Here is a 14945-nt window from a genome sequence, read left to right on the forward strand (position 1 = left end):
AGTCAAAGTCTCAGTTTTTCTTCTCTGCACGTAAATACAGAAACACAGCTTTTGAAAATGTTTACCCTGGCTTAACTTTTTCAAAAGCTCCATTTTCAGTGATCTGAAACGTCGTTTATGTCATTATTACTCACAGATGATGCTTACCAAAATACCCGTGAACATGTGGATGTAGCTGTAGTTTCTTGCAAAGAAATGAAAGAATAGCTGACATCTACGAGTGCCTTCCTTTAGCCTAACAGTTCACTGCTTTGATTGTGAATCCCATTATACAAAGAAAGAGAAAACTGCCAGTAAAAGGTGAGCATTAAAGAGATGTGCATGTCTCACGCTTCCTTTTGTCACCTGTATTTTTTTAAGGTTTAATCTGGCAAGCTGTACTGAAGTGATGTGGCTGACACACAGGGAGACAGGCACAGAGGAAGCGTAATCCAGTACGACTGAAGAGACATTTTGTTCTTAAATGATTCACCCTAAAATGTAGGAGTACGTCTCTTGAAGGCTTTACAGTGAGCGATGTGAAGCTTTCAAGCCTTTTAAGCCTGTCAGGCTTTTTCATCAGAGTCAGCTGAAGCTTTTCCTACAGTGCTAGACTGCGTGACCCTCTAAATGCATCTTTCCACCATCAGGTTTCACTATAAAAACTAAAGGTTGTTTGGTCAGACTTTTCAACTACCACCTCTCAACAGGTAAGGCAAATGAATGAATTTCAGGAAGAAGATAAATGTGCCTTAACAGGTACTGCGGGTAAAACGCTGTAAAAACAAAGTAATCTTCTGGAATTGTCTGTCAGTGTGTACGCTGCATTTTACCTGTTGGGGCAGGGGCTCATCATCATGCGTGAAGTGATGCTCAAAAACTACAGCAGCCAGCACATTTCTTGATTGAGGGTCATTCCTCACAAAGTTCTCAAACTGCTCCTCTGTCTCAAAACCACGCACTGGAACAGGGACAAATACACACACACAGACGAAGAACATTAGATGAATTGTGTTTTGGTATTCATCTCATGCACACAGGTGTTTTCACGCCTGTCTCGCTCCTTGACCTTGCGGCTTGCCTTTCTTGCCGACAGGCATGAAATTGCTCACGATGCGGACAGCATACCAAATTCTGTCACAAATATTATTAATAGAACCGATCAGTCCCCCAGAAGACAAGTGTGCACTGGAATATGCTTCTTTTTTTTGGGGGGGGGGGGGGGACACAGATGACAGATCACTTTAAAAAAATTGGAGCAACATGTGGGGTTCAAAACACAAAAAAAGATGTCACAGCACCATAAATAAGACTAAACCACCTTTTCTTATGTAGTTTCACTGTTGATTAAATCGGTTTTATTGCTGAACTCTTTATTGCACTTATCAAGCAAGCATGAAGGTATTCTGCGCCTGGCAAAGAGCGTCAGGATTACACACAGGTCTCGGGGTTAAATCTGGTTCATGATCATAAAATAAACACTTGCACAGAGATAAAGAGGAAGGGCAATCAGCCAAAAGACACAGTTCACATATTCACCTGACATCCTTCACGCTCCTCAAATGGTTACCACTAGTATAACTCAGTAATTCCCATCTAGCAGCATTAGAAATAGATACATGGGAAGATTTTGGGTTAGCTCAGTTGTATTAGTGAAAAATCGGATTATTCGAAGCAAGTAGAGACAGTTTAAAGAGTAAGCGTTAGTTTAGGTGTAGTATTTTTTAAAATGAATCAATAATTAGCCATGTAATAGCCATACTTGTTGGCTAAATTACACTAAACAGTACAAAACAAGTAGCTAAAGGTAATGGTTAGAGTTTGGAACAGTTAGCTGGTTAGTGCAAAGTACTAGAACAGCAGGTTTGTCAATTACCACTTGAAGTGAGAGTGCGAGCCATGACAGTGCAGCTGTGCTGATAGTTTACCACTTAATGGTCTTTGACAAAATTGTAAGGTTTAGGAATTTGGGTTAACTAGCCCTTCAAATCCTCAGGTTTATTCTGGAGTTCAAGTTGAACTCATATAAAAAATAAAATAAAACACCCAGCACGCCCCTGCGGGCGGTTTATCCTTCAAGCTCGGGTCCTCTACCAGAGGCCTGGGAGCTTGAGGGTCCTGCGCAGTATCTTAGCTGTTCCCAGGACTGCGCTCTTCTGGACAGAGATCTCCGATGTTATTCCCGGGATCTGCTGGAGCCACTCGCCTAGCTTGGGAGTCACCGCACCTAGTGCTCCGATTACCACGGGGACCACCACATCCTATTCATGTAGCCCCTTCCGCCGGGGTTACTTGCGTAGTAGCATTCCAACAACGCCCTGTTTTCGTCTCTTGCCCACCGATGCCTTCTTGTTCCAGTAGCCCACTTTTCGTCAGGGTGCCCTGGTTCCTCAACACCTGACGCGGACCTTGTTGATCCGGGCGACGTCCTGTTCCAAAGGCGTGTAGTCTAACCACTACGCTATCCAGCTGCTATGGGATATATATATATATATATATATTTATATTTTTTTTTTTAGGGGTGCAACGATATTCGTATCGATATTGAACCGTTCAATACAGTGCTTTCGGTTCGGTACGCATATGTATCGAACAATACAACATTTGTAATTTATTTTATCAACTTTCCTTCTGACGATGCTGTCTGTGTTGAGCGCTCAGTGAATCTGCGTTCGACTACTCCACCTAGGCTGCACTGTCAAGCGCAGATCCACTGAGCGCTCAACACAGACAGCATCATCAGAAGGAAGAGCGCAGGGCAAGCTAGCGAGACAGAAGTTAAGCTCTCCTTGCAACATGGCAAATTGAACCTCCCCCACCCTCATTCAGATCTGGCATTTGGAATTATTTTGGTTTTCATGTGACGTATGACCCTGAAGGTAAGCGCGTCACGGACTAAAGTAAAACAGTATGTTGGATGTGCCACGCAATGCTCAATTACATGGGTGGGAACTAGTGTGTTAGCGCAGTTAGCTCGTTAAGGTGTTGGCCGTCTAACCCCAGGCACAGGCGATCAGGGGTAGCTCGTTAACGGAGATTTTCCGTGTTGTGGCGTTAACGTCATTTCAACGAGATTAACGCTGACAGCACTAGTGGGAACACAACGAATATGTCAAAGGAGCTTGCAAAGAAAAGCGTCTGGACTTCTTTAAGTTTCACCTCTCATCCGAGAGGTGAAACGTCTTCAAGCAACTTAAAGAAGTCCAGACGCTTTTCTTTGCAAGCTCCTTTGACTACGATGACCTGGATGACTGAGAACCTTCACAGACACAACGAATATGACTGCACATTTACACCGACATCATCCTAGTGCAAAGACAAGTGGAAGCAGACAAAAACAACAAGCATGCATGCTACAAACTTTACCCGAGTCATTTAGACAGCCGTTAGCACATGATTCTCCTTATGGGGACCTGATATGTTTAATATTGTGGCGAACTCAGACAAGGAGGAGACGGAGGTGTGGTTTGGTCTTGCTTCCCGTGAGCTAGCCAGGGAGCACAGCCGTTTATTGACAACTGCAGAAGAACACTGCCGCTAGCTAACTGCTCAGCGCGGCAACCGCACAGCAACAACAACAACACACTGACCCCGGAAGGACACACCGTCGCAGCGAGAGGGCGTCACCCGTAACTATGGCAACATAAACAAAGCATAACTGTACAAACAGAACCCCGAACAGCCCTGACCCGCTACATAGCCCCCACCTAACCCCACACAAAGTCCTGCAAATGTCCAGGTGCCTTCTTTTGGCGCAGCGGCCGGTCACGACCGGCGGGGGAAAAGTCACTCGGGTCAGAACATGGGGTACCACCATCATCCCACTTCTGACACCAATGTGGCGAGCTCAGACAAGGGGGAGACAGAGGTGTCGTTTGGTCTTGCTTCCGTGAGCTAGCCAGGGAGCACAGCCGTTTATTGACAACTGCAGAAGAACACTGCCGCTAGCTAACTGCTCAGCGCGGCAACCGCACAGCAACAGCAACAACACACAGGGCGCCCTCTGACCCCGGAAGGACACACCGTTGCAGCGAGAGGGCGTCACCCGTCACTATGGCAACATAAACAAAACATAACTGTACAAACAGAACCCCGAACAGCCCTGACCCGCTACATGGCCCCCACCTAAGGGGTCAGTCGTCCCCAACGACCCCATTACCCCACACAAAGTCCTGCAAATGTCCAGGTGCCTTCTTTTGGCGCACCGGCCAGTCACGACCGGCGGGGGAAAAGTCACTCGGGTCAGAACATGGGGTGCCACCATCATCCCACTTCTGACACCAATGTGGCGAGCTCAGACAAGGAGATGGAGGTGTCGTTTGGTCTTGCTTCCCGTGAGCTAGCCAGGGAGCACAGCCGTTTATTGACAACTGCAGAAGAACACTGCCGCTAGCTAACTGCTCAGCGCGGCAACCGCACAGCAACAGCAACAACACACAGGGCGCCCTCTGACCCCGGAAGGACACACCGTTGCAGCGAGAGGGCGTCACCCGTCACTATGGCAACATAAACAAAACATAACTGTACAAACAGAACCCCGAACAGCCCTGACCCGCTACATAGCCCCCACCTAAGGGGTCAGTCGTCCCCAACGACCCCATTACCCCACACAAAGTCCTGCAAATGTCCAGGTGCCTTCTTTTGGCGCACCGGCCAGTCACAACCGGCGGGGGAAAAGTCACTCGGGTCAGAACATGGGGTGCCACCATCATCCCACTTCTGACACCAATGTGGCGAGCTCAGACAAGGAGATGGAGGTGTCGTTTGGTCTTGCTTCCCGTGAGCTAGCCAGGGAGCACAGCCGTTTATTGACAACTGCAGAAGAACACTGCCGCTAGCTAACTGCTCAGCGCGGCAACCGCACAGCAACAGCAACAACAACACACAGGACGCCCTCTGACCCCGGAAGGACACACCGTTGCGAGAGGGCGTCACCCGTCACTATGGCAACATAAACAAAACATAACTGTACAAACAGAACCCTGAACAGCTCTGACCCGCTACAATATGCTGCTGAGAATATAGCCCAGAAGAAGCGCAGGTGCGCATTCGCTGTCCAAAAAAAAAAAAAACAGAGCACAAGATATGAAGTTGCAACGGGTGTTTGCATACATAATATTTTCTGGGAGGACAGACATTTGTTTAGAACTCTTAAAGATGTCGAAGAAGCAAGCTCCTTTAAGCAATTACTTTGGTGTTCCTCCACAAAAGAAACCACAAAAGAAGCACGTATTCTCGGAAAAGTGGTTGCAGGAGGTGAGCTGGCTTCAAACAAATGATGAACGCACAGAGATGTGGTGCGGAATGTGCCGTGAAAATCCCACTCTAGCAGACAAAAACTGTGCTTTTTATATGGACGCAAACTTGCGTTGCAACTTCTTATCTGGTGCGCGTCTTTTATTTTGACAGCGAATGCGCACATGCGGACCACTTATGTGCACCCGTGTAAACAAGGCTGGACTGGGACAAAAAAATCGGCCCGGGCATTTTGACTAGAGACCGGCCCACCAGGATAAAGATTGAAAATGTGACGTCATTCAGGGTTAAAACCGCAAAGGATTCTGGGAACTTGTGGCAAGAGGTACTAGCGCACGCAGGCTTTCAATTGAACTCAGTTACACAGCGATAAAAAGAAACCCAAAAAATGACAAGAAGCTGTTGTATTATTAACTGCAATAGCCGGTCGCATGACAGCCACGGGAAGCCGACGGGTAAAGAGATCGTTTTGTTTTTTTTTATGGGATTAAGTCATTGAAGTCTGTGAAGGTTCTCAGTCATCCAGGTCAACTAAGTCGTTGAAGAGAAATTTTTTAAGCCATGTTTCCGAAGTAAGAGCCGACGGATGGTCTGGATATACCAAATATAACGTCTCAGAACACTCCAGCTCACAGGTTAGTCTGCTCCAAGCATTCCCACAAAGGTCAGAGTTTTGTAGTAGTTAATACGTCATTTTTCTTAACATAATTGGTGATATAGGTTACAAGCAAGTCTGGCGCTGAACAGAAATTGTTGCGCTATGCTCCTTTGTTTATTGTGTTTATTGTGCATAAATAGTGAATTGTCCTGACACAATATTGCGTTTCGCTTCTGTTATTACCATGGTACATTGACAAAAACATAAACAGTTGTTTTGTATCACTAATTGTCCAGTACGATTACAGCATACAATATTATTGTCACTGCTACATTTCTGTAATGCTACCAGAAATTATTTCCACTACTAATTAATTACCGTTGAGCTCAAAGGTTATATTAATAAACGGTTAACGAATGTGTATTTATGAAGACGATTTGTGAGACTGGTAAACTTACCTCTGTTCGTACGATCGTCTTTCGTTCTACACGGTGCATTTCAAGGTCCTGTACCCATCCGTCGGTAAACTGTACCTGGGCTTGTTGCAGTGACCTGAAGTTACTAAACTTCATGAGTGCATGCACTCACTCCAAGAACCGTATAATTATAAATATGAGCGTGGTGAAAGTTGGGCAGCACGCTAATGTCTTTTGTCCACTCTGTGTGCTCGTAAGGGTCTAACCCTTTCACAGTGTTGGGGAGTAACGGAATGCATGTACCGCCGTTACGTATTTAGAATACAAAATATGAGTAACTGTATTCCGTTACAGTTACCGTTTAAAAAGGTGGTATTCAGAATACAGTTACTTTGTTGAAATAAATGGATTACACTGCGGTACTTTCCTGTTTCATATTGTCGCGGGTCAGGACTGTTTGGGTTTTGTTTGACAGCTACGTTCTGTTGTTCCAGGCGGCAGCGTTACGGTTGCCATGGTTACAGGGCGACGCTCTCTCTCTCTTTCTGCGACTGTGTGTTTCCTGGGTGAGAGAGCGCCTTTTCGTTGTTGTTGTTGTGCTAAGCTAACAGGCAGAATGCTACAAGCATAGCTCTAAAGAATGTAGCATCATGGGCAGTATAGTCCGTGTTGCAGGGAGAATGGACTGCCATACACGTTATGTGTCTGTGAGCGCGAGGAGGGAGAAAAAGGGGAGTCGAAAGGTACGAGTTGTCATCGAGGAAAAACGGGAGCTGGAAGCATGTAAATATAATAATAACCACTGCAGCCAAGAAGAGTGCCTGACGAGCGCAGTTGTAAGTAAGCTATTAAGACTCGACTGTACACCGTGTTCGTGTTTTCCTCCGAAAACAATAAGTTCCGTTGGAGCAGTCTTTCAACGCCTCTCTCTGTCTCTGCTAGCAAAGTTGACCCACACAACAAAGTAAAGCTATTTTTCGGCTACGAGCCGATAGGGACCCCGCCGTATTAGTCAGAGGTCCCTCTACTACAGTTCGGAGTCGCGGACCTTCAGTAATAGTAATAAATCACACAGCAATAGTACATTCACGTTGTTGTAAAAAGCACGATAATATATTAAGTAATCCAAAGTATTCAGAATACGTTACTCTCATTGAGTAACGTAACGGAATACGTTACAGAATACATTTTGGGGCATGTATTCTGTATTCTGTAACGGAATACATTTTAAAAGTAACCTTCCCAACACTGCCCTTTCACTCCTTTGATTTTTTCCTCATATCTTTTCTTTGTCCTTTCGTCGAGTCTGTCTTTGTACGGACCGGCATTATTCTCCTTTTGTTTTTGTACATTCCTTTTTGTGTGTCAAAGAAAAAACAAGAAGGCATTGGAACCGGAGAATGAACGTTTTGCGGTGCTGCAAATGCTTGCATTTGATGCGGTACTTGGATTGTTTTGCCACGAGTTCCCGGCATGCAATGCGCGAAAATCACGTGATTGCTAAACAAGGGAGAGGGTGCATCCGGCCTCCTCGGCTGTAATTGGTCCAGCCCAGAGTCGATCATGACCAATTGGCCAATCCAACACCTTTCATTATATATACCCTTCCTAAAAAAAAAAAAAAAAAAAAAATCCATCGGCCCATAAAAACACCATAAAACACGACAGACAGACAGATAGACAGATAGACAGACAGACAGACGGATAGATAGACACATAGACATATATATAGACATATAGACATAGATATACACATATAGACATATAGACACATCTATATCTTATTCTCTGCACCGCTTTACACCCTCTGAAATGCTACTATCTAGTCCCCAAAAAGTCTTGCTGTGATTGGTCAGTTTGTACAATGAAAACCAGGAAATATAGTCAACAAATATCCAGCATAGGTCTTCTCCAAATAGGACTGCACCATATTATATTATCTGCGATAATACCAGCAATATTTCTTACGTGATTTAAATGTGTCATATTGAGGTTGCAATAGCAATAGCTATGTTTATGTTCCCTAGTTCACAATAACAAGACAAGATAACAAGAGCCATGTGTCACCCTATGTTGAAGACTTAGTACCTAGTGCTGTGCGATCATGCAGTTTTTGGTATCAATTCAATAACAAGTAAATACAAGGCCAGTACTGCAAGTATTCGGATCGATCCATGTACCTCTTCCTAAAAAGGAAGCTACTTCAACAACCTCCAACAGAAAACAGTATTTATCCAGTAAAATATGCAAGGAAACTGTTCCAGTTAAAGGTGGAAACAACAAATGTGTTTCACCACTTGGCAAAAAACACACCATCGAGTATGATGCTAGCAGCTGGTGGTGTACAACCCAAAAGTAACCAATGACTCAACCAACCATCACAAGTTTCAGTCCATATGTCAGGAAGAGCAAATGGTGGATTTAAATTAGTGATGCGGTTACATGGTTGAAAACCAGGGCTTTAAGCAGCTGTTTACAAAGATAAAACATCCCGGGAAGAGAATATTTTGCAGTTTTATTATGTGACAATATTGTGCATCTCCTCCAGAATTACAGGAGAACTCTTCGTAGGCTACTCTGTGCTTGCATTTGTCACTGGATATAATGCTGTGTGACTACTAATACACCATAATCCTGTGGCTGCTGCTGCTGGCACCTTGTTTCAATAGATTCACACTACAAATTTGGCAGTCTGTCATCAATGCTCACTGCAAAAGAAAGATGGAAAATTCCCTTTAATTACTTACAAAAGCTGCTGCCTGCATCAATAAAATTTGTCAGAATCATCGAATTTGCAATAATATTGCACATTTTCTTGGAATATCCAGATATAATTTTGAGGCTATATCGCCCACTGCTACTCCTAAGAGCAGTTCACTTTACCAGCATTAGAAAGACTTTCTGTAGCTTCTAGCAAACAGATTGTAACAATAGGATATTAACACGAACGAACACACGGGTATTTCCCTAATGACAGTAAGCCACCCGTTTTCAGTTCCTCAGGTGCATAATATGATGTTTATGTGTCCATGGTGATGCTGAAATGTGAAAAGGCCAGATGTTCAGACTTAACTTGGCAGAAAGAACCATTTTCTTTCTTCTTTTTATAGGAGGGTCTGCTTGGAGCGTGAGAACATGAGACTGAAGGTAAAACAGTGTGTACGAGAGACAACCTCAATAACCCTGAAAACAGATCACTGAGGACATAAAGATGTTGGAATTGCATATTTTCAAAAAACAGTGATTTAACTGATAAAGTAAGATTAGGTTTTATTAATTGTTGTCTTGAGTAAAACTGTTCACTTATGTGTTTAAAGCTTTAAAAGAAGTAGATTATCTGCAAATTTTAAAAAGGGAAGCATTATTCTTAAATGATGACAGGAAGGAAAAATAGTTTTGTAACACACCATTTCACAATATTTTGGAAAATAAACAATTTCATGACCGGAGTCACAAATAATTCCATTATTTATCTCTAATTATTAATTAATGTGTTATCTGTTTAAAAGAATCCCTCATTTTAGGCACAACATTGTAGAATTACAGCAGGAAAAACAAAATATCAGTGATTCAGCCTTGATCACCCCCTCTTCACCTTCCCCTCTGAGTGCTAAGACTAGTTAAATTATTTATTAACAGCTGAGCTTAGATCTCAAATAGCTGTGTTCAGGGAAGCAGTTCCACAGATCTCTGGCTACCTGTGTATCTCTCCGCTCACCTCACACGGCAGCCATTTGCCCGTCGTGCCAATTGTCAGTCAAAATGAAAACAAATATGCAAAAAGCCTGTTTGTACACCTGTCTGTCAGGCTGTCTGCATGTTTATCTGAATAACTGGTCACACAGGGCAGATGTGTGTTAGCGCCTGAGTTTTTAAAAAGACGTGTCCCCGGGGGAGCAGCCATGTGAGCTACAGTGTGTGTCCTTTTCATTTCCTTGTCTAAACTCTAAGCTGACACCGTTTGGTCGTGAGCAGGGTGTGGCCCTTCTGAGGATTGTTTCTGGAAGAACAAGTATTCCCAGGTTTGTCCTCAACTACAAATGGTGTCAGGGCTAAAGGGTTTGTTTTACTGGCAATAAATGTTCCTGCAAACATTTGTTTTTTTACTTCATCTGACAAGAAACTGTACTAAAATAAATACTAAAGGCAGAAACCTGTTAGGTCGGCTCACTATAAAGACTGGAATTATGGGAAAGACGCATTTTAATGTTTATAAGTCGGCTTTAGTTGAGAGGTGAGGGTAGATTTCATGCTCTTTTCCTGTTTTTAGTTCTACGCAAAGCCAAACTAACATGCTGCATTCTGTAACCTTGTGTTTACCAGACAGACAGTGGAGTTGGTATTGATCTAATCTTCAGGAAGGTTTCCCAAAATGTCAAACTATACCTTAATGAGACAAACAGGCTGATGGATGATCACATTCAGAAAGAGCTAAACACAAAGACGGACACGTGAATACCTTCTGATTCAAATCTAGATGTATTTTTACAAAAAAATGCCTTTGATCATCTTTGGTGCCAATCAAATCTTGGCTGTTGACTGATCAACTGCAGATGGAATATATTTTCTGACCTACTTTTCACAGATCTACATTTGGATTAAAATTCCTTCTTAAACAAATCTTTACATGTTATACGACATTCGTTCCCCACCTGAGGATAGGAACAAGCTTCTTTGCACATCCTCTGCCACCTGACGCACCACGCTGGAGTTGCCGGGCACATATGTCAGCTGTAAGTTTTTCCAATCTTTTGGTAGTGTTTCTACTGAGTAGCTCTCATAGATTGTAGCATTTGGGTAATCCTTGAAAGACACCTTCTGGCGCAATACAATGAGGATGCAGGAGAAGAGCAGGGGAAGAAGGATCTCCACCAGAGTTACAAGGATTTGTCGTTTCTGGGGAGCAGAGTGAGGGAGAGTATTAACACTGGTATCAAGTGCATACAGAAACACAAAGTACTGATCATTTTTAATAAAGGCAACACATCTTGGGAAATAAATAAACTCTCCCTTAGGTCATCCAAAATGGAAAAATACTGTGACATTAACATGTACAACCGCTCTGCAAAAACCTCTCTATGATAATGCAAGCTACTAATCATTTGAATCAGGATGGGGTTTGGGGCATCGGTTTATTCCTATTAACCTGTTATGGAGTGAAATGAGACAATTTCACAGCTGAGTGATTGAAGTACAAAGTGCATTGGACAGTTTCAGGACATTAATCTCAATCTCAATATTACACCCTCCCCTTTCAGCAATAAATCCAAATTGCTACTTAGGAGAATGAATGCAAGCACAGAGTAAAATATAGTCATGCAAAAAAGTCAGTGTGAACTGTAGTGTCCCCTTACTGCTCCCATGGGTAGGAAGCAGCCAGATGCTGCTAATAAAATGTACTGGATTAACTGATCATCAGCAAGTATGATCACCTTTGTAACAACAGCAGTTTTGGCAGTTTGCTGGTGTGGAGCAGCAACCTGCCAAAACTGGTTGGCAGGTTGCTGCCGGCTGACAAAGAAAAAAGTCATATGTTGCAATGGCCCAATCAAAGTCCGGACCTCAGCCTGACTGAAATGTTGTAGCAGGCTCTTTGAGAGAGCTGTGCAGAAACAAACACCCACAAACCTCAATGAACTGAAGCAACATTGTAATGAATACACCAGAATTTCTCCACAATGATGTGAGAGACTGATAAAGTCATACAGAAAATGATTACTTTGGGTTACTGCTGCTAAAAGAGGTTCTAAAAACTACTGAATCATGGTGTGTACTTAGTTTCATGACTGCATATAGTTGTGGGAAATCTGTCTTGCTTACACAACTCGCTTGCTTACAAGTTTTAAAAGACTTAACTAGAAAATAATGTCAAAATCAACATGGGGGTGATGACCACAAAATAAAAAACAGGATGAACCAGAAATGTATGGGCTTTGCTGTGGGCTTTAACAGGCCTAAGCTACTGTGTCTGTGAATTTCATTGTAAAAGTCAAATATGATCATATATGAGATTTTGTAAGACAGATTAAATTATATAGTGCGCCTGTGTTCTGCAAACGGAATCAAGGCAACAGCTGGAGCAGCAGGTGAAAGACAAATAGGTGATGGAGAAACAGCCCTCAGAGCACACAAGCTATGCAGCAGAAAGCAAAAGCCATTTCTCAAAATGTGCAGGATTGTGAAATCATCAACTGGTATTAATGTTCAAAAGTGTACAAGAGCTACAGAGCACAATGCACAAACAGAACTGTACCAATAGCCTGTGCCAGTATAAATCAAGCACTCTGTATTGCAAAAATGATTTCCAGTCTTCTGTAAACTGACAGGCCTTGAATGTAATCACATGCTGTTCCCATAAACACAATAGAAAAATTCAGCTGTAATGATTTTTGTCTCATGATCTATGTTGAAAGAAAAAAAAACTGAAATAACTAAAGATATACACCATGACTTCTCCCGAAGACAGCCATATAAGGCTAGGAAACGCATGTGATAGCCACCAATAAGCTGACCAGTCTAGAAACTGTACAAACATATTGTCTATTTCTGAGCTTAAACAGGTTTCAACCCACTGGGTAACATCTTAAGTTCATGAAACTAACTGTTAGTCAGTTTACTGTATTTATGAGCTTTCATATTGCTATCAATTCAGTGCTGTAAATCCAGGCGGCCCCTCTGTAAACACTGCTACTTCTGACAATACACAATGGTGCTGCGAAGAATATCAGCACCTAAAAAGGACATAGAGGCAGGTTAGAAGTGGTACACCTTCTTTTAACTCACCTGCTGAAGATAATTTTTCCACAGCAGTAGTCCAAATTGTTGGAAAATGGCCATTTTGAAGGGTACATAGGACACAGTTCAAGCTGCCTTCTGTTGGAGCTGGAGACAGAAAGAGAGCGAGTCAGGTTTTCATTCCAGATTTACCTTCTACTAAACTGTAATGACTTCTTTCTGAGTTTCTATTTAACAGCAGATTCGAAAAGAGAAGTGAAATTGAGCAATCATCAAAAGCATGATCTTTAATAATTTCTGAGAACCATGAGGAAAACCAAAACAAGAGAAGCTAAAAGGAAATTCCACAAACTGTGATCGGTAATAAATATGAACAGCTATAATAAATACAAAATAGATGATAAGAGTCTAGAAATTTGTTCAGACACCAGAGGGACATGGGCAAAGAGGTGATAAGAAAAAAAACCAGGTCATTTACATTTACATAAATAGTCAATGGAAATTCCCCAATAGGTTATTATAGGAGTAATAAGATCACAGACAGAGAGCTATTTGTGACAGCTCCAAAACACACGAGAATGCGCACATCTGCAATACCACATTTACAAACACACACAGTCCAGAAAGCGCGATCGATAGACATGAACTCCTAAACCAGGATGTCCTCGCAGTCTCACAGTACACTTTTGTCCCATTAGAATCTTATTTCACAGCACAGCACGAATAAAACAGAATAAAACTGACCCTTCTGTGAAGGAACTGGGAACTTGTCTCATTGACTATAATAAGTCAGGGCTCAATTATCGCATTGACCTAGTTCCTTATTAGTATTTTCTGGCAAACAATAACCACGCACAGGGAGTTAAAGACGTGGACCTCCTCGACATCGTCTCTGATTGGCCCATCCCGGGCCTTCTGGCTCTCCCGATTGGTCAATCTTCTTGTCAATCCTTAAAGGGCTCTGATGAATGCAAATAATGCAGCCGAGGGGGAAAAAAGACAGCAATTTCCTACATTTGAGGCACTGACTCATCGACACAGTTACATTTCACACTATTTAATAGTGTAAATAGTACTGTAAATACGCTCAATTACCTCAAAAAGAAAGGTTTCTGCACAACAACTCCACGAACTGCGGTGTCCCTCTTCCTGTCGAGGTGAAAACAGTCCCTCCGTATCGTCTTAAACCGACAACAAAAGCATCTCTTCGGCTCTCTTTGCTTCGCCAGTGCTGTCGATACTCGGTAGCATTAGTGAAGCTATTCGCCGGCAGCCCAGTGCAAGTTTATACCCTCCGGAGTTTGCTGCTTGCTAGCGAGGCGATGACATTGCACCAGCTTCTGGATAAGCCCATGGATATATTGCATGTAAAATACAGCGAGAAACGTCAACAAAAGATATCACGTGACCACATAGGGGTGTCACATGATCCTAATAACTAGGATCGAAAGTCACCGCTGCACATATAACACCAAATATAGATTAGATAATAGTTTTAAATATAGTTTTAGTTGGTATGAGGCTGTATACTGTCCTTATTGTTACTATTTCCTTGTTATTTATTCAGCTTTCTATCAAGACCACTAAACTTTTTTTTTTAAGTAATCCCTGATGAGATCATCTTCCGTCTTTAAGCGCAAAGGCACCGCATTTATATTTATATGTCAGGCTTGAGGAGTACTGCTCCACTATTTTTTTTTTCTTTTCACAGAGTTGGGAAACTTGCAAAAACTGCATAAATAAATATAAAAGTCAGTTTAGGTTAAGATGACAAAAAACAACAACAACAAAAACTTACTACCCAGATGGAGTAACTTCTCTCTTGGATTGTTTATATAATGTCTGCTTCTTCTCCTTTTTTTAATTCATGCTGATGAAATTATTTTGAGGTTACAGCTCACTGACTGAATGTTAAGCTCTGGAGAAGACAAAGATATCTGGAAATGTCTTGGGACCTTTTT

At 42.5% G+C, this 14945-nt stretch overlaps 1 protein-coding gene across 1 annotated transcript in view; it reads right to left on the bottom strand.

Annotated features, from left to right (window-relative positions):
• Window positions 1–14381, bottom strand: part of abca3b (ATP-binding cassette, sub-family A (ABC1), member 3b) — a 47481-nt gene extending 33100 nt beyond the window's left edge. The window contains 4 exon segments of the mRNA XM_080904917.1: window positions 813–940; window positions 10902–11145; window positions 13033–13131; window positions 14080–14381. Of these exon segments, the coding sequence (XP_080761043.1) occupies window positions 813–940; window positions 10902–11145; window positions 13033–13086 (426 nt within the window). The 5' untranslated portion in view covers window positions 13087–13131; window positions 14080–14381.
• Between the last annotated feature and the right edge of the window lie 564 nt (window positions 14382–14945).

This window comes from Rhamphochromis sp. 'chilingali' (assembly GCF_963969265.1).
Source record: "Rhamphochromis sp. 'chilingali' genome assembly, chromosome: 15".
In the NCBI taxonomy this organism is placed as follows: Eukaryota; Metazoa; Chordata; class Actinopteri; order Cichliformes; family Cichlidae; genus Rhamphochromis; species Rhamphochromis sp. 'chilingali'.